This window comes from Ascaphus truei, chromosome 14 (genome assembly GCF_040206685.1).
Source record: "Ascaphus truei isolate aAscTru1 chromosome 14, aAscTru1.hap1, whole genome shotgun sequence".
Classification (NCBI taxonomy): domain Eukaryota; kingdom Metazoa; phylum Chordata; class Amphibia; order Anura; family Ascaphidae; genus Ascaphus; species Ascaphus truei.
The window spans coordinates 36,233,738-36,253,153 of record NC_134496.1 but is presented as its reverse complement, the minus strand read 5'-3'; the positions used below and the strand labels follow the sequence as shown (position 1 = coordinate 36,253,153).

Genomic DNA, 19,416 nt, shown 5'->3' with positions numbered 1-19,416 from the left:
TTTTATCACCTTGCTGGTGATTACATGCATTATTCATCTTTATGGGCCAATACCTATATTCCAAGGAGTGCCAGTGACCTCTTTTGGATAGATTATATATATATATATATATATATATCATACCATTCTACCGTACTTATTTAGCACATACTGTGCCTATTATGTATGTCCTGTACCTATTAAAACTATTCTGCCCCTTTCTGCCCATGTGTGAGAATTGAGGAGGCTCCAATGCCCATCTTCCATTGGTTGACACTCAGAACTTTCAGCTGACTTGAAGCTTGATGCCGGATTTGATACAGGATCAGCCTGTAGTAGAGAACTTATCACCACATCTGTTTTATTGATATATTTGCGCACATACATCAATCCAGAAATATAAATGTTTTATTGGTAAAATGATCTCTGCATATAATAAAACTGCAAGTGTTATGGATCCTGTTAACTTGCAAGCTCCTTTATTCAACAGTGACAGAGGAACTAAAGCATCCCTAATTGCATGTCTGCTGGAGGGTCTGATATATAGTGTACACATGTATACAATAAACACACACAGGCAGTGGTGGTGTGTTTGTATATGAAGCAAGATCACAAATATTTAAAGAAATATTTATTACCAGTAGGTATTCCAGCCCTATAAACATTGGTATTGAGTTCCTAGAAAAACTCCACAGCATGAGTGAGGTCAGAGGTGATTCGCGCAGATATTTACAGTATGTATGATTTGCACTATGCACAATTGTATAATAATTGTATAATAAAAAAAGAATGCAAATTGATTTTTTTTTTACGCACACAGCGGTTATTGCAAACATAAGTCCCCTGCATTCTATCACAGTGCAGATAAATAAGGATGTGTAATGCCTTTGTTGCTCAGATGTGACAAGGCAGAAATTCCCCATGGCCCTTTTACTGAGTAAGAAAACTTTGTATGACCTGTGTGTACACGGAAGATATGTTAATGTCATTTTTAGAGCTATTGATGGGTTCCCAGATTGTCAGGTTGTGATGTAGAGGCGTAATTATTATCACAAAGATGTTCTTGCTCAAACTGTGTATCTTGTTTATCTGGAAAAACGAGCATTGCAGTTAAACAGGAAGATGTAGCAGAGCCTCATGTTATTTCCATTTAGAGATGATCTCGTACATGGGACCAAAGTAAACCATCACATATGTTTAATATCTTGGCCTTTCTAAACAGAAATGTGCTTTAGAGCCTCTGTTTTCTCTCTCCTTTATCCTATGTACTCATCCAACAGGTGCTAACACAGAGAGAGGGTGTGCCTAAATCAGACTACAAAACATAGATCATACCAAGAGTGGGACAGGCAGACCTTAGTAATTAGAAGCAGACTAGGGATACAGGCTTCTAGTTGCTAAGAATTTTAAAATGGAAAAAACTGGGGCTATCCATAGAAAGGTGATCAAAGTGGATAATATGTAACCGCTATCCACTAAATAAACAAAAGAGATACCGGCGCCTAATGAGTCCAAAAATAATGGAATCCTGGATATCCAGTAGAAATAGTTCCAGTTCCAAGGAAATCAACAGTCTCTGAATCTTGGGGTATTCAGATATGACTTGATGCAGTGGAAGTAGAACATGCAATGAAAAAAGAAATATTTAGTGCAACACAGTTAAACAATTTATACAGACATAATTGCAACTGGCTGACATAAACAGACAAAACAAACAGACACAACTAGACAAACAACACTTATGCAAAGCTAATGATAAAAGTTATTTATTAAACTAGATGATAAAAAGGACAAATGGCTAACAGACCGCTCCGGTGGGTTAAAAGCTAGATAACACTCACAGGACGGCTGCTGGTAATTCGCATAGTACCAATGGGGGCTGGTGACCGCGTGTGGGGGATCCGCTGGGTGCCTCGGACGCCTTGTATTCCTTCTGCGTCTCTCTACTGGCAAAAACCGGAAGTGACGCCGTCCTCGTGGCGGACCGGAAATGACGTTGCCGGATGTGACGTCAGAACCTGGCAATCTCAAGTGGAAGATACAGGAAACGGCGATCTGCACCTCCTTGCCCCACAGTCGTTGGAAGAATGCACTCAGCGCTTGTACTGCTTGTAAATATAAGCCACCAAATGTCCTATATATAGATAAAAAATGCCCTACGCGTTTCGTGCGTCTAAACACACTTCCTCAGGGGAGAGACGCAGAAGGAATACAAGGCGTCTGAGGCACCCAGCGGATCCCCCACACGCGGTCACCAGCCCCCATTGGTACTATGCGAATTACCAGCAGCCGTCCTGTGAGTGTTATCTAGGTTTTAACCCACCGGAGCGGTCTGTTAGCCATTTGTCCTTTTTATCATCTAGTTAATAAATAACTTTTATCATTAGCTTTGCATAAGTGTTGTTTGTCTAGTTGTGTCTGTTTGTTTTGTCTGTTTATGTCAGCCAGTTGCAATTATGTCTGTATAAATTGTTTAACTGTGTTGCACTAAATATTTATTTTTTCATTGCATGTTCTACTTCCACTGCATCAAGTAATATCTGAATACCCCAAGATTCAGAGACTGTTGATTTCCTTGGAACTATTTCTACTGGATATCCAGGATTCCATTATTTTTGGACTCATTAGGCGCCGGTATCTCTTTTGTTTATTTGCTGTTTATTCTGATTGTACTGTCAGGTTACCACCAGGCTGCCTTGCAACCATAGGGCTCACCCTTAGAGTAGGGTCAACTGTTTGTAATCCCCATTAGCGCTATTATACATCACTCCCCTTTCCCATCCGCTATCCACTAAAACTCTTAATAGTACAAATATCGCTAAAGCAGAGATATAATTCACAGTATGTCTTAATATTTATCTTTCTTATTAAGATCAGGATAGTTACTTATTATATTCATATGAGACCTAAATTGGTCTCTATATGCTCAGAACAGAGTTATTCAACTCTGTAACAGATGTGCAGGCCACTCACACATGGCTGTGTGAGTGATTAATTCGATTAATATTATGTTCCCCATACCCTCCTCTGCTCCTCCTCTCACATTGCATGTGCTTGTTATTAGATATCTGATTAACATTCATTATCAGTATTTATTATTCATCACTGTATATATTTTTTTTATTATTTTCTAGTTGCTAAGGTCTGTCTATCCCACTCTTGGGATCTTCTTTGATGTATATATAATGTTTGACCATTAGGATGCACCACTAGGTTTTGGATAACTTTTTATCCTAGTTCTGGATTTTTTTCTTGACTTATTTATCTGGTGTAGGATGGATATTTTTGTGGGTACTTTATCACCTCCTCCCATTTAAAGCCCACATTGGTAAGGCCGAAACAAGTACATTTTCAGAAACGGACTATAAGAGAGGTGACCAATTGGAGCCAGGGGAAGAGCACGACTTTTTGGAAATCTCCCAGTCATTTTGAAAGCGTCAACCGTAGGGGTTAAACGTTTGGTCTTCACATTCAGAGGCCCAGCCAGTCCAGATCTGAATAATAACCAATGTGTTACCAAGCACACAATCATCTAATGTATACACATTCAGAGAGCCTTTGGAGACAGGATGAGAAGGTCAGTATGCATTACAGCTCCGGTTATGGCCAAAATGGTAAATTAATACCATTAAAATTGAATCCAGAGTGCGTCTCTCTTTTGTCTTTCTAAATTGATTACGTACATGGCCCAGTGTTTTGTAAGTTTGCACGCAAACTGTTTTGATAGAATATATAATTTTGGAGCGCACCAAACAATTATTTTATTTACTGCTAAGCTTCACAAAGAGATTAACATGTCTGTTTATAAGGTTAGAATCAAAATAGTTGCCTGCAAGTAACAGGCACTTTCTTCTTCCTGGATTAGGGGAAAGAAATACTGCGGAAAGCAGACGGCAGAGATGAACTGTAAGTGATATGCAAATGTGTCCAGCACTGAAAGTGGCAATAAAAGTCTGAGGAAAAACAAACATTCCCGGTAACAAATAAATACAGTATGAAAATAGATACCCAGAAATGAAGAGGCAGACATAGTAAAATGGGGAGGTTATATAAACATGACAAATTGGAGGATAAACAGCGCTAAGCATTACATTTAGGAATTCCAGTTTCATTTGCATGTCATTACCCAGAATCCCTGGCTGCAGTGGAAACATTGCATTCTGAGAGATAATGAGGGAAGGCAGGTTGCAGACCTGTCTGAGACATGGGAAAGTGCTCACAAATTAGATTTTTATTTGCAGGTTTTAATCGAAAACACAGAAAAAGCACCATGGACGTATCCTCTTGCATTTCTCTTTGAAACCGATAAAAGCCACAAATGAAGCATTATTTTGATTGAATTAGGCTTTTTATAGCAAATCACAGCCAGAAATAGGATACAAAGACCACCCAAAGGAAGTGTAGAAACTATTTTCTTTTAAATGCCCAGACAAACAGGGAATTCAAATATGCGTAAAAAAAAGTCCGTTAACACTGATAAACAAAACTTGTTTATATTAAAATGAAAACACCGGAAAAAATAAAAATATTTCATACAAACATAAACGCCGAAAATTGAGATCCCTAATTACATTATACAAATGAATGTGTGCTAAAATGTGTTAAGACTTGGCAACATTAAGTAAACCTGGACCATAGTAAAATGTGTGACTGAATTTTAAAGTATACATAGACTTGCTTACAGTAATAAGAAAAGAATAAAAAAATATATATTGAGAAGAATAATTGTGATGTTTGCAGCGGGGGGAAAACATAAAGGTTTGGAAACACAGAAAGCTGCTGGAATACAGAGTATGTAAATGGTGATATGTATGAAATGCTTAACTCGTTGGCTGGGAGAATTTATACTCAACATGGAATGCTATTCACAAAGTCACAGTAACTGTACCAATCGCTGCAAACCCATACACTTATCACTCAGTACAGCTCCTCTACTGCAGCTTACCTCTTTAATGGTATTAAAGGACGGGACGTACCTACAGCAATCTGCACTGGAGGTGCGCAAGATGAAGGAAAATCCTGGCACTAATATTTGCAAGTCATGAAGTGGCAGCATTGTACCCAAAGTACATGAAAGCTACACGTAATAACCACTGAACTACAGATAGGCCCCGATTCACCTGCACCCATGTGCAGCTGTGCTCGTGGCCAAGTGGAGTGCAGCAAGTGCTCGTGGCCAAGTGCAGCGCAGGGGAAATTTCCCATAAGGATTAATGAAGCAGGGATCCCTGCTTCTGAATGGGACTCCCGCTGCGTTAATCCTACCGGGCCAGCCAGCAGCCTGGAAGAGCTGCGCAGTGAGAGCAGAGAGAAGCGGCTCCTCTCTCTGTCTCTCCCCGCACAGCTCTTACAGCAGAGAGATCAGAGAGAAGCGGCCCCTCTCTCTGTCTCTCCCAGCACAGCTCTTACAGCAGAGAGATCAGAGAGAAGTGGCCTCTCTCTCTGTCTCTCCCCGCACAGCTCTTACAGCAGAGAGATCAGAGAGAAGCGGACCCTCTCTCTGTCTCTCCCCGCACAGCTCTAACAGCAGATCGCGCTGTGAGATCATTCCATGGAGAGATGTAGTGATGAGAACTCTATGCCTCCCACCACAGATTGTAAGCTCCTCGGAGCAGGGACTCCTCTTCCTTAATGTTACTTTTATGTCTGCAGCACTTATTCCCATGACCTGTTATTAATATTATCTGTTATTTATTTGATTACCCCATGTATTACTACTGTGAAGCGCTATGTACATTAATGGCGCTATATAAATAAAGACATACAATACAATACAACAGCTGTGCAGAGTATTTTAACAGCTTAAAAAAACAAGTTATATATTATTGTTTTAGGATTATTGCTCAACAGCATTTTTACACAGTTAATGTTATTGCATTGATTCTTAATAATAAATACATTACATTTATTGGACTATATTATAACAACAAAAACCCTATCTTTAAGACATACAACAGCACAAAAAAACAGTATGGGCGTTTTTCTGCAGCATTTTCTTTCTTTCTCCTAAATGCATATCAAAGTGTTCCTGCAAGGTTTTGCTTGTCTAGTTAAGTCAGGAGACATGTTTTAGCTTGTAAACGGACATTCATCTAAAGGCTGCATGGAAGCATTCTCAAGCCTGTCTTGCTTACATGTTGTATCTTTCATGATACTACAAAGCAGGAAAGGCCCTGACAATACCGTCATTTTAGTAAAATGCAATAATTAGCACATGCTACCATAAACCCCCGAGATCAACTAATCTTGTTTCTTTTTAATCCTATTCCGTTATATTGTATAAGGATACACTGGGGGAGCTCTATTCATTGAGGTGTGTAATAAACAGTGTGGGATATCATAGCTAATAAATAATAATAGCAATTATAATATTGCAAATCCTTTGGGTGATTAAAGGGCCATCCTTTAAGCCAAGAGAAACAATGACTATGGATACCAAGGTGGGCGTAATAATATTCTTGTAATCGAAACATTCCCACAAAGGAAGCAGCAATCCAGTAGGTGCCCTTGTATAGTAATGCATCCCATCACATACACACTATACAGTAGATAGATAGAGAGAGAGAGAGAGAGAGAGAGAGAGAGAGAGAGAGAGAGAGAGAGAGAGAGAGAGAGAGCAAATGGAAATATTACTGTGTGCTCATTTGCATGTCTTAGACAGATCTGCAACCCTGCCTTTCACCATTATCACTAGTGAAATGTGCTTCCACTACAGCAAGCGATTCTGGGAAATAACATGCAAATGAAATGGTCCCCTAAAAGCTTATGTTTGCTGCATTGCACAGCTTTTGAGCACAGCCTATATATGTACACACACACACACATACATACATACTGACATACTCATACTGACATATATATATCATATTTATTAAGTGGTGCCAGAAATGGTCCTCCAGTGCCAGGAGGTGCCTTATCGAACAGCACATCTCAACACTGAGGGTCAGAGGGATCTTGGTACCAGAGTACCACTGCCCTTCCAGCAATCACGATCACATAAACGCTCCATCACCGATGGACGAGGATGGAAGGGGACGAGTCCTCCTCCCGTTCCACTTCCTCATAGATCCCGTTTTGTGTTCCCATGATATAGCTACTATATCAGGTGGGTCCTGGAGTGCCAGACTCCATTACATATCACCTACGTCTAAAGGGCACCCAAAGGGTTACATCTAGTATATGTATAGAGTAAATATGGGCCTGAATCTTTACCTTCTATAGACAGTTGGGAAACGTAGGAATGCAGAAGAAAAAGCATCCGTGCATATTGTGGAACCACCAAGTAATTTTAATAAACAAAATACAAGGTCAAATATGTAATACACACAAAATGATTGACAACTTGCAAATCATTTCTCTACACAATTTGGAGTCTCCTTTCCTGCACACATCCGCCCAGCTTCTCGTATTAAAGCAGCACGCCTCGCAAATGACTATTTAATTCTTCTGAAGAAGTTTAGACTTGAACTGAATAATTATTTTGCAGGTCTCCTCTATACTTCCCTCTGAGTCATTGTCAGTAATGAGGGATGTGGTTGTTTTTTTTATGGATAAGAGATTTTAGACTCTCCCCGACAGGTGTCTAAAGTGGTTAAATTCTAAATTGAATTCTCATCTGCTGCTACCGGAGTTGCAATGGACTTTTGCTGCTAGTTCTGCAATTTAGAAATTACTTATATTAAGTTACCAAAGTGATCATTATGGGGACAAGGGCAAAGTTATCATCTCCCTCCCGAGGTCTCTTGTGCTGGACCATAAAAAAAAAATGAGCCATGAGGACTGCAGTAAAGGTAAACATTTATTTTTGATTTTATTTTCATTGTAAAGAAAGGAAAAAAAGACAGGAAAATGTGTGTGTTTTGTGGGGGGGGGATGAGGGGGTGTGGATATATATTTTTTTAACCTGATTTAGAAATCAGTACAAAATCACCCAAACAAGGAAGACAGATGGGAGTGATATTTTGCATGCAGTTTCTGCATAAACAATATTCTGATATATATTGAGAGAGAGGGAGAAAGGAGAGAAAGAGAGAGTGTGAGAAAGGGAGAGTGTGTGGGAGAGAAAGAGAGAGTTTAAGAGAGAAAGAGAGAAAGAGGGAGTGAGAGAAAAGAGAGAGCGAGAGAGAAAAGAGAGAAGAGAGAGTGTGAGAGGGAAAGAAAGAGAAAAGAGAGAAAGAGGGAGCGAGAGAGAAAAGAGAGAAAGAAAGAGAGAAAAGAGAGGGAAGAAAAAAAGAGAGTATGAGAGAGAAAAGAGAGAACTAGAGAGAGTGAGAGAGAAAGAGAAGAGAGAGAGAGAGAGAGAGAGAGAGAGAGAGAGAGAGAGAGAGAGAGAGAGAGAGAGAGCAAGAGAAGAGCATTGTCTCATGTTAACCCTTTCAGCAATTGGACCATCATAAAAACAAAGGGGGTTATGGAATTCCTTTAGTGCTCGAGGGATAAAAAAAAAAAGTTAAATGGTGTCAAAATGTACTCCGTCTGTGGTGTAATTCGCAGCCCATAGCTGCCAACATCTATGACAGTGTTTTGTTATCTTTATTTAATCTGCAAAGTAGACCTAACGTCTGCTGATTTTACATTTGCAGTAACATACTGTATTTATGATCTCATACTAGCAGTTTTTATTACATATAATTTTGTTGTTTTTTGTCAGTTCATACACATCAAAACATCGTTCCTGTAACCTCCTGCAGACGGGTATTACATGCAAACATTTCCTCCCGGCTTCATGTCCAAACCTGTTGCCTTGGACTTGTTGAAAACACAAATGACATGCTACCTACAAACAATTAGACACTCTGCATGTGCTATGCTCCAATGCAGTTCTATACATTTTGAAAAAGTTACAATACACATATGCACGTACACATTATTCATGTACATCTGGCACAGCAGTAAAGCGAGTTCTCGGGCTGACTACCGGCAGAAAGCAAAGGTAAGTCTTACTTTTTTTAAGCCATTGCTCGCACTTTTAAACTACAGTAGCATTTTGCACTGGTGTATTTAATCAATTGCATTATGAAGCCAATTCAGCTAGATCAATCTCAGACAACATACTGTATGGACAACAAATAGAAATAATACTTTAGTATAGAGCAGGGTGCTCAATGCCAGTCCTCAAGAGCCACCCCCTCCCCCCCCAACAGGTCAGGATTTAAGGTTATACCAGCTTCAGCACAGGTGGCTCAATCAGTCGACTGAGCCACTGATTGAGCCACCTGTGCTGAAGCAGGGATATCCTGAAAACCTGACCTGTTGGGGGGGTCTTGAGGACTGGAGTTGAGTACCCCTGGTATAGAGAACGGTGTTAAAACAACGTGTGCTGATTGGTCCAAACCTTCAAGACTAAGGGGCGTATTCTAGATCACCCGAAGCGGCGGATCCAAGTCAATGGGGATATTCGGCGGAAGAACGGGCGATGTAGAAAAAGCCCCTATAAGTTTTCAAACACTTAAAAAATATGAATTGCCAACACTTGTGAGAGTTAAGAACTTCTGCAAATTTACACTAACATGAAACTATGCGTGCGGAGAATTCACAATGTGGGTAGAGGTAACTGAATGTATTATCTCAGATTTCACTTCTGAATCTTTTTCTATGTATCATTCTGTGCACTTTTCCTTGGATGGTTCTACATCAGGGCCCCTGGGACCAGGCTCGGCCCAGGAGGGGTCTTAATGTGGCCCTTGGACTCAGCATCTGCTGATTTCATAATAGTTGCTTAGGCAGCTAAAGTGCAGTTTTTCACACGGACAAATTACATGTAAATTAAGCTAGTCCAGGGGCGGCCAACTCCAGTCCTCAAGAGCAACCAACTTGTCAGGTTTTCAGGCTGTCCCTGCTTTAGCACAGGTGGCTCAATCAGTGGCTCACTCATTATGATTGAGCCACCTGTGCTGAAGCAGGGATATCCAGAAAACCTGACCTGTTGTTGGCCCTTGAGCTCTGGAGTTGGCCACCCCTGCGCTAATGTAAATTGATATGGTACAGACGTTATAAATGCTTATAAAATGTTGAAATATAAGTCTTTAAACGTATCTAAAGTTACATTGCAATAAACGCGTGGCCTTCTGCTCCCAAACCTTTTTTTTTTTTTTAAATCGGGCGCCTTTGGAGAACTACGGTAACCGAAGAGCGAGTTCTACATTGTCCAACATTCCATTTCCAATCATTCAGCAATGCACCACGCTACACGTCAGATGTTACACGACCTAAATAGGGCTCTTATATTCAGAATTGTTACTACCATAATGTTCATCAGATGTGATCCCCCAGGAGTCCTCACCTATTGGACCAGCCCTTGATTTCACATGTATAGACTGACTGCAAACACCAGGGTGCCACTACTTCTATATTTTTGCTGCTACTACAACACATGTTTAATTTGTAGATCATTGTGCTGGATAGAGAGAAAACGACAGGAACATACTGTATACTGCAGCGTTCTAAAGAGAAGTCTAATCTCATTATTGTTGTAATTGCTGCTATTATTGCTGTATGTGCTGCACAGTGTCCCGGTTTGTAGCCAAATTATTCTCTTGACAAATAGATGTGCTTCTCCCCCATTTGGGGGGGGGGGGGGGTGGGAGCTAAAACCCAACATGTATTTGCCCAAGAAAAAAACAATGCCTTCAGAAAAGTCATAGAGAATGTGGAATACACAAGTCAATGTTAATTGGAAAATATTCCCAGTGAACTTCTAATATGACTCGGACTTACGGATGTAGGAAGACTTACAGACCCCAGCGCCGCGGACGAAAAAGCAAAAGTCTGCAGTGCTGGGGACAGTGTCTGCCGTGAGCGCTACGAGAGACCATGCTTCTGAATGGGACAAACCCACGGAGCGTTACTCCCTTCCGGGCTGCGACTAGCGCTGCCGCGGCAAAGGGAACGATGAGCTTTGCTGCATCTGTACATTCCTGTAATCCTTCCCAATAAGGCAACTGTGTTGTATGCTGCAAATCCACCCTGTGCTGGGGAAGACTGGAGTTCCATTTATTTCACTTCAGCTGAACTCTTCTCCAAAACACAGCTTTATATCTTGCTGAATAGGGGTTACAGAGTGAAAAACCACAGCTGGAACAGATGCATTTATGCTGATCCATGAGCGTTAATTCAACCAACTTCAAACTCATATTTAGCTGCATGCTAACCATGAGGCCTACATTTAAGGAGCAGATCCAAACATCAAAGCCTGAAGGCTGCATAACTGGGCCAAACATTGGAGCAGATATATATATATATATATATATATATATATATATATATATATATATATATATATATATATCATTCTTAACTGGATATTTTTCTTTGATTAAACTGGTGCATTTAATTTTTTCGCCCTAATGTTGCAATTGTTCTCATTATGTCCCATGTTTACTAAGTGGAGCTCTGCCAGAAGGCACCTTAAGGCAGGGGTGCGAAAAAACATCTGATGCTTCGCCCCCCCCCCCCCCTGCATACACTCCCCCAGTGCTTGCGCCCCCCTTACCTGCCTGACGGCGTCAGCGGGGTCATATGACGTGACACATTGCCATGGCAACAGGCGTCAACGCTGGGTCATGTGACGTCACATGACGCTGCATTGCCATGTCAACACGTCATCTGGAGCCGGCTGAACCTCGGTAAGTACAGTTGCAGAGGCCTCACGCGATCCCCCGGCATTTAATTTAAATGCCTTGGGGAAGAGCACGGGGCCTCTGCAACCGCCCACGACCCCCCCCCCCCCCAAGAAAATCCTGTGCCCCCCAGTTTGCGCACTCCTGCCTTCAGGCTTATTCACTTGAATGGGTTACAAGGTGTTTTTCAGCACCAGGTGATGTCATATGACATGGCACAACTTAGTAAAAAAGTTCCATAACGAGAACAATTTTAAAACTAGGGTACATTTGCTTTTCTAGTTGCGAGGCTAAACTTAATGAGGTGGGTTTTCTCCCTGAGGGCCATCTGGTTGATATTTGTTCAGTTTCAGAGGCTGGAAGAGTTCTAGATGGGTTAACAACTAATCTTGCTTTCAGTATACTGTATAATGGCTTTCCCCAGCTCTGAAACATGTTGCAATGACGTTGTAGGTACCTTTAAGGGGACCCCCAGTATTCATGTGCCTCAACTTTGTCATACTAACCACCCAAGTGCTTTCTTGTTTCTATTAAATGCTTTATTACCTATAGGTTGATGATAATCCAACAACTGCAATAAATAAATACCCAAACCCCTCTCACACCATACACTGAAAAGGTCTTTTTAAATCTTATTACAGAATAGTCCTTTTCTCTTGAGATACGGAAAGCAGAAGTCATTGGTTCCAAAGGTCTTCAGATAAATGGGAAATACATATTTTATAATTTCCTTTGCAATATCTGGTTTAACCTGAATATAGTTTGACTATGTTAAAAAGAAAAAAAATCATTGATTGCCTTTTGAATGAGATACTTTGTACCATTCTGGGAGAGACAGACACACAAGAGGTAGATGGCTTCACTGCATATTATATATGCCAGCAGTCTTCAAATATAGTATACCGACACTGCTACTAACACACAGAGGCATATTTACCAAGCGGTGCACAAGACATAATCCAGGTCCAGAAGACACCTTACTGCCCATTACCTTGAATGGATCCCAAAGTGCCTTCCAGTATCACAAGGCATATGGAAGAGCACCACTTGTATCTATGTATATCTTTATTTATCTAGCGCCATTAATGTACATAGAGCGTCACAGCAGTAAGACATGTGACATAATAATATAAATAAATAATACAAATAACACATAATGGGAAGAAGCGCTTGACATACAAGTAACATTTGGAATAGCAGTTCCTGCCCCGAAGAGCTTACAATCTAAGTGAATATGTTTCATAGTACTTGGTACTTAATACGTTCTGCAATGAAAGAAAGGCGAGGACCCCTCAGTTATGTATACATTGCATTTCTTTCTAGAGCTGACAGGCTGTAAAAGGTGCTTTCAAGTGGACTCAATATTTATTCCCGTGTATCCTAAAAGGAATTTCAAAAGAAAACAATGGAGGTAGATCTGCATGGAAATTCACCAGGTAAGCTGCAAACGGAATAGAACTTAAAGCAGCAAAACTACATCCCCCTTTCTTCTTGTTCTTATATTTAAAGCATGTGACAATGTACAACTCTACAGTTTTACCTAAACTGGCAATCCTTTGGTGCTCCTATTATAAATCTGTAAAAATCCTGATTTTGTGCCTAACTAAATGGCCGCTTTTCAGGTCCTATCAACTCTTCAGTCAGTGTAACTCAGCAGCTACAATGCGTCTGAATATTACTTAAGTCACAGTATCTATTGTTTCAGTTTGCAGCTCAAATGGCTGGGAACATTGGCAACAGATTATCACAAACAGGAAAGTGTTGCAAAGATCTTGCACTGCTGGGGAGGAGGGCTAAAACCGGCTAAAGAAATCAAAGAATGCTCATTATACTAAACCTCATAAAAAATGGCATAAAGTGTTGAATTAAAAAAAAGTCACGATTATCTAATACTACAGAACTGATTTATTTGGAAAAAAAACATATACGATTTCACATATTGTGCTGTTTTAAAGCAATTGGCAGGAAGTCCTGCAGTATGTTGCAAAGGTAGTCAGATTTACAACAGGCAGTAATGAGAACTTCTCAATCATGGGAACCGGAAGTACAGTACATACCTCTCCATGGGAGATCTAACCTAAGACATAGGAGTAAAAAGAGAACAAGGGAGCCAGGTTTTATGGTATCTTATTCAAATGTAAAGTGTAAACTAATAGCACCATTATACTTCACTCTGTCTTTGCACCAAGTTGCTATTGTGATTTAAAATCAGGCTGGTAATACACCAGAATGATACCGTGCTCCCAGTTCATTTGTAACTTTCGGATACACTACACAAACTACCACCCACACCATATAGGAAACGCCCAAATGGGTTACAACATGACCAGAGCTATTTAACTTAAAGTAATTGAAAGCAATGAAGAAAGGAAACAAGGAAACAAGACCAATGTTTTTACTGCCGGAAGAACTTGAACCATTGTTGCTCTCCCCTGTGTACTAGGAGTGAAAAACAAATATTTATTAAGAACAGATGATGGGAAAGCTTCCTTGGAAGGTGAATAATACTATAGACATGAAACTGTATCACACAGTTCACAAAAAGTTGAGAATATTCAAGAATACACTAATAATACTAATCGTACAATTGTTTTTTGTAGCTAAATCTCTATCCGTGGAAGGCTTCCTGCTCATTCTCCCTTACATGCACTCCTTTAAATCTGCAGACCAAGCAATATCCTACATGTGTATTTTTTTTAATATATAATTTCTGTACTATAAGAAAATACTTGTAGCATTTTTTAAAACAACTCTGAATGACTTTTTTATGTATTATAATGTAACAAGCATTGTTTGCTTCTATAGCAACCATTTACAAAGTCACATCCCCTTCCTCTTTTGAAACAGGCTCTGGCACACCCATTTTGAGCGCTGTCCTCTCTCTAGCAATGCACTAATTGTATTTAGTGACTGCCTGGTCACATGATCTTCCCCACAGAACTTTGCATCTTTGGTTCTCTTCCCCTGCATTGACAGTCATTTAGTGAACCAACAAGCTGAATCTTGGCCAATTAAACACAGGAGACCGGATCGGTCGGCAACTTAGCTAATTACTTATCATTGTGTGGATTGGATTGATGCACATATTAAAATAAATAAATTCAAGGAAAAATGTGGCCGCTTGGACTGCTGCTTTAAATCGGCGATCCTGCTTTCCTTTTTTTTGCGTTATAGGATTGAAGCAGGGGTCTCTGGAGCAGAACTGTGTTCCTTTGAGCTCTGGTGACCCCCTGTTCCCCGAGATACTATATAGGGTACCGGTAGCAGCTCCAGCTGGGCAGTAGTGGGCTATCAAAATGACAGCTTAAATGTCCCGCATGCCCTATATTCCTAGGAGCCGCAAAAAGTTCTATATGCACCACACTGAAGGAGAACGCATATAAAGTTCTTATGAGATGGTACCTCACCCCACTCAAATTATCTAAGTTTGTACCAGGGTCCTCCCCATTGTGCCCTAAACAATGTGGAGGAACAGCTGACCTGTTACATATGCTGTGGTCTTGCCCGCTGATATACCCGCTATGGGAAAAGATCAGAAATTGGATTCAGAGAATATTTGATCTCACTATTCCCCCAGACCCGTGGCTGTTTCTCATGAACAGACCCCTAAAGAACCTATCAAAATCACACAATAAACTAATTGCACATTTTGCTCTAGCTACGCGGTGCGAGATCGCAGCACTATGGAAACGCCCCGATATTCCAATTGTCCCAAAGATTCGGAATCGTATTTGGTTTATCTGCCAGATGGAAAAGTTAACGAGCTTAGTTAATGACACTGGCGACAATTATCTAAAAGTTTGGGCCCCCTGGCTTGCCCAAACAGACATCCCTGGGGTAGAGCGTAACACAATTTGGCTATAATAGTAATAAATGCGTTCTCCTTTGGGGACATAAGAACCAACCCCACACCTAGAACCTCATACTCCTTACGCCCAATCACTTACGCTACCGAAAGGCCTCACTAGTTGATACATAGTCCTCACGCTGTCCAGGTGTTCCCCGGAGGCAGATGTATTCTTATCCTTGGATACACCTTCCCTCTCTCCTCCCCCCCCCACCCCCTCCTTTACCTCCTCCCCCCCCACCCCTTTTTTTTTTTTTTTTTTATTATTATTATTATTTACTCCAGTACCTTACACATGACGATTCCCACTCACGTGGTTAAGTAGGGCTCGAAAAACTACGTGAGTTTATTATGCTTTTGTTATTGTATATGATATGCTAAATATGCACCTGATGTCATTTTTTTTATGTATATCATGCATTTATGTATAATAAAATACAAGTTATAAAAAAAAATGTCCCGCATGCCTATAGGAAGCCGTGACATCATCCCTTGCGGCTTCCTTTTGGCCCGCGTGAACAGGAGCTTTACACCTTCAGAGTTGCTACCGGCACCCCAAACGGAGGTAAGTATCGCAGGAATCAGGGGTCACCGGAGCGGATATTAACGCGGTTCAACTCCAGAGACCCCCTGCATCAAATCACATTTTTTGATATGGTCTGCTTTAAAATGTTCTACCTTACCTCTCTGCAAATGTCATTTGTGCGTAAAAAAAAAAAACCTATGAACTTTAAAAAAAAGTGTGGTTTGACGCACTGCTCAATTATTGAAGCCCAGTTGCATCAAATGTATCCAACCTGGTGCAGAACGTTACACTCGAGACACTTCCGATCTGGCAAAATTTCGTACAGATTAAAAATAATGATGCAGAGACGCAGAATCTCATTCTGATAAAAACTTTATGTAACTCTTCCCCAATGCCTCCAAAGGACACTCCAAGTCCCCGACTGGTGCTGATTGGCCCATCTCTAATGAAAGCTTGCGGTCTTTCTCGACATATCTTCTTTTAACTATTTAACATTTTTCTGTTATTATTTTTATTTCCTAATTGTTTGTATGATTCTATTCATATGTTAAGCATTTGTCTTGCTTCATTGTGCTAATTTAGCATGTTCCTGCTTATTTCGAGGGCAGTTTTCCCATCATTTAGTAAAAATACACAAGAAAAAACAAACAAACAGTTTGAGCAAAACCAGAACACATTGTGTTTGTTTGTTTGTTTAACCAAAACCACGTCCAAAACAAAAATGTGAAATATTTTTATAACGACAACACAAGTGAAAGTGCCCACCTTTAATACATAGGTCAGGGATGGCCAACCCCGTCCTCAAGGGCCAGGTTTTAAGGCTATCCCTGTTTCAGTCATTGACTAAGCCACTAATTGAACCACCTGTGCTGTTGGTGGCCCTGGAGAACTGCAGTTGGCCACTCTTGTAGTAGACCTTCATCAGGCGTGTGAATATTAAACATCGCTAGCTATGCGCCGCTGGCCCTGCTAGTGGCAAAGGGGTTAAACCATAATCAATCAAATAAACCATTTATCTGAAGATCCAATGTTTTACATTATTCTTATTTTTCTGGGTTTTCAGAGGAAAACAAGGATGAATTCGACGTCAATATGACGGGTCCAGGAGAGAATTCTACGTCTTTCAGTGAACTCGTACGGATTGGGTTACCTGTCTTATACCTCATCATTTTCCTGGCAAGCGTCATGCTGAACGGCCTCGCAGTATGGATTTTTTTCCACATCAGAAACAAAACCAGCTTTATCTTCTATCTCAAGAACATCATGGTAGCTGACCTTCTAATGACAGTAACGTTTCCATTTAAAATTATACAAACCTCTGGGATTGGGCCATGGAATTTCAACATCTACCTCTGCCGATATACCGGCATCCTGTTCTACACGAGCATGTATATTAGTATTGGGTTCCTTGGACTTATTAGCATCGACCGATACCTTAAAGTGGTGAAACCATTTGGGAACTCTAAAATGTACAGCATCAAGTTCACAAAGGTTGCGTCTGTGTGCGTTTGGCTAGGCATGTCTCTGCTGGCCTTGCCCAATGTCATTCTTACCAACGTTCAACCGACCAGAGACAATGTGAACGACTGCATGAAACTTAAAAGCCCACTTGGAGTCAAATGGCACGAAGCAATTATTTATATAGACATGTGTATATTCTTCACTGTGATGATTGTGCTAATTGCATGTTACATTTCAATATCCAAGCACATTCAAAAATCTAGCAAGCCTTTTATCAGCTGTTCAAGTCGGACTCGAAGGCACAACCAGAGTATACGTGTGGTAGTGGCTGTATTTTTCGTCTGCTTTTTACCCTATCATTTGTGCAAAGTCCCCTTCACATTTACCCAGCTGGATACACTTCTAGATGAACATGCATACAACATTTTGCTTTACTGCAAAGAGTCCACGCTCTTCCTTTCTGCGTGCAACGTGTGCCTCGATCCAATCATTTATTTCTTCATGTGCAGATCCTTTTCCCAGAGACTGTTTAACAGATCTAATATCAGGTCGAGAAGTGAGAGCATTAGATCTCTGCAGAGCGTCAGAAAGTCTGAAGTGCGTATATACTGTGAATACACAGAGGTGTAGTTTGGGGCGAGATCTGTGCAGAATGACCGCACTGTAGCATATGTAAATATTAATAATAAAACATTTACCTGTGTTTGTTTGGTAATGCGAAGTTCTCAACTGTTTGCCATTGTAGGCATTTATACTGATAGTAAGTTATATTTTAGACCATTTCCAAGAAGCTCAGTGCTACAAGACAAGACTACACCGGTACCCAGGTAGTAAAAGTTGTTCCTGCTTCATAAAACTTCTGGAACTAGAATATACCAGCAGCTGATTGACCAATAAGGTGACAGATGAATTAGTGATATTGCACGGTAACGACATATATATATTCATAGATAGGACAAGGAAACTAGACCTACAGCCAAAAGCCGGGATATTTTTAGGATACGAATACAAGAATTATGTTAAGGGAATTAAAGAAGTCAAACTCTTTGACTGAATTCTGTCTCAATGAAAAAACGTTTTATGTTATTACTTTAAAAAAGGGGAATTAGAAGAGGAACTAAAGTGAATTAATGCCTATGGCAATGATGTCACAGCCAACGCAAAATGTGTATCAGTAAAAAATGCAAGCAATTCATATCGATAATGCTATAATATATATATATATATATATATATATATATATATATATATATATATATATATATATAATCAAAAAATAAATAGATGATACCGTTCTGTGGCTAACGAAATGCTTTTATTTGAGCGAGCTTTCGAGATACACTGATCTCTTCTTCCGGCGATGTTACAATGAATGAAGCAAAAGGTATACTTAAAAACAGTGTCTCTTGGAATGTTATCTGTGCTGTTCCTTCCCCCGGTGTGGATGTGTTTTATGGCTGGAGGTGTCAAAACGTTACTGAAAGCAAGTGAAGAAAGAGTGTGTATGTGTATCAGTGTGAATAAAAATGAATGGAGAGCCCACAGTATACAGGCATACCCCGCTTTAAGTACACTCACTTTAAGTACACTCGCGAGTAAGTACATATCGCCCAATAGGCAAACGGCAGCTCACGCATGCGCCTGTCAGCACGTCCTGAACAGCAATACCTGCTCCCTACCTGTACTGAAGCTGTGCGCAAGCGGGGAGACTATAGAGCCTGTTACACACGTGTTATTTACATCAGTTATGCACGTATATGACGATTGCAGTACAGTACATGCATCGATAAGTGGGGAAAAGGCAGTGCTTCACTTTAAGTACATTTTCACATTACATACATGCTCCGGTCCCATTGCGTACGTTAATGTGGGGTATGCCTGTATACAGTGCTTTACACAAGGTGTGTGTGGAGTGGGAGTGGATATAAATGGTGTGGGTGGGTGTGGAAATGTGAGAGTTTGTAGCACAACTAAAAGTGTGTGTG

General features: G+C 40.4%; 2 protein-coding genes across 9 annotated transcripts in view; one reads left to right on the top strand and one right to left on the bottom strand.

Annotated features, from left to right (window-relative positions):
• The window catches only part of MED12L (mediator complex subunit 12L), a 280,612-nt gene that overhangs the window by 123,337 nt on the left and 137,859 nt on the right, over positions 1-19,416 (bottom strand). The window lies entirely within an intron of this gene.
• Positions 7,436-18,134, top strand: GPR87 (G protein-coupled receptor 87). Of its 4 annotated transcripts, none has more exons than XM_075570452.1 (3): positions 7,436-7,769; positions 12,921-13,033; positions 17,034-18,134. In XM_075570452.1, exons 2-3 carry the CDS (start codon positions 13,003-13,005, stop codon positions 18,059-18,061), a joined length of 1,059 nt encoding a protein of 352 aa, XP_075426567.1. In that variant the 5' UTR covers positions 7,436-7,769; positions 12,921-13,002; the 3' UTR covers positions 18,062-18,134. The 4 variants fall into 4 exon arrangements, with proteins under 4 accessions (XP_075426567.1, XP_075426570.1, XP_075426569.1 ...); XM_075570454.1 differs by lacking the exon at positions 7,436-7,769 and adding an exon at positions 8,305-8,911; XM_075570455.1 differs by lacking the exon at positions 12,921-13,033.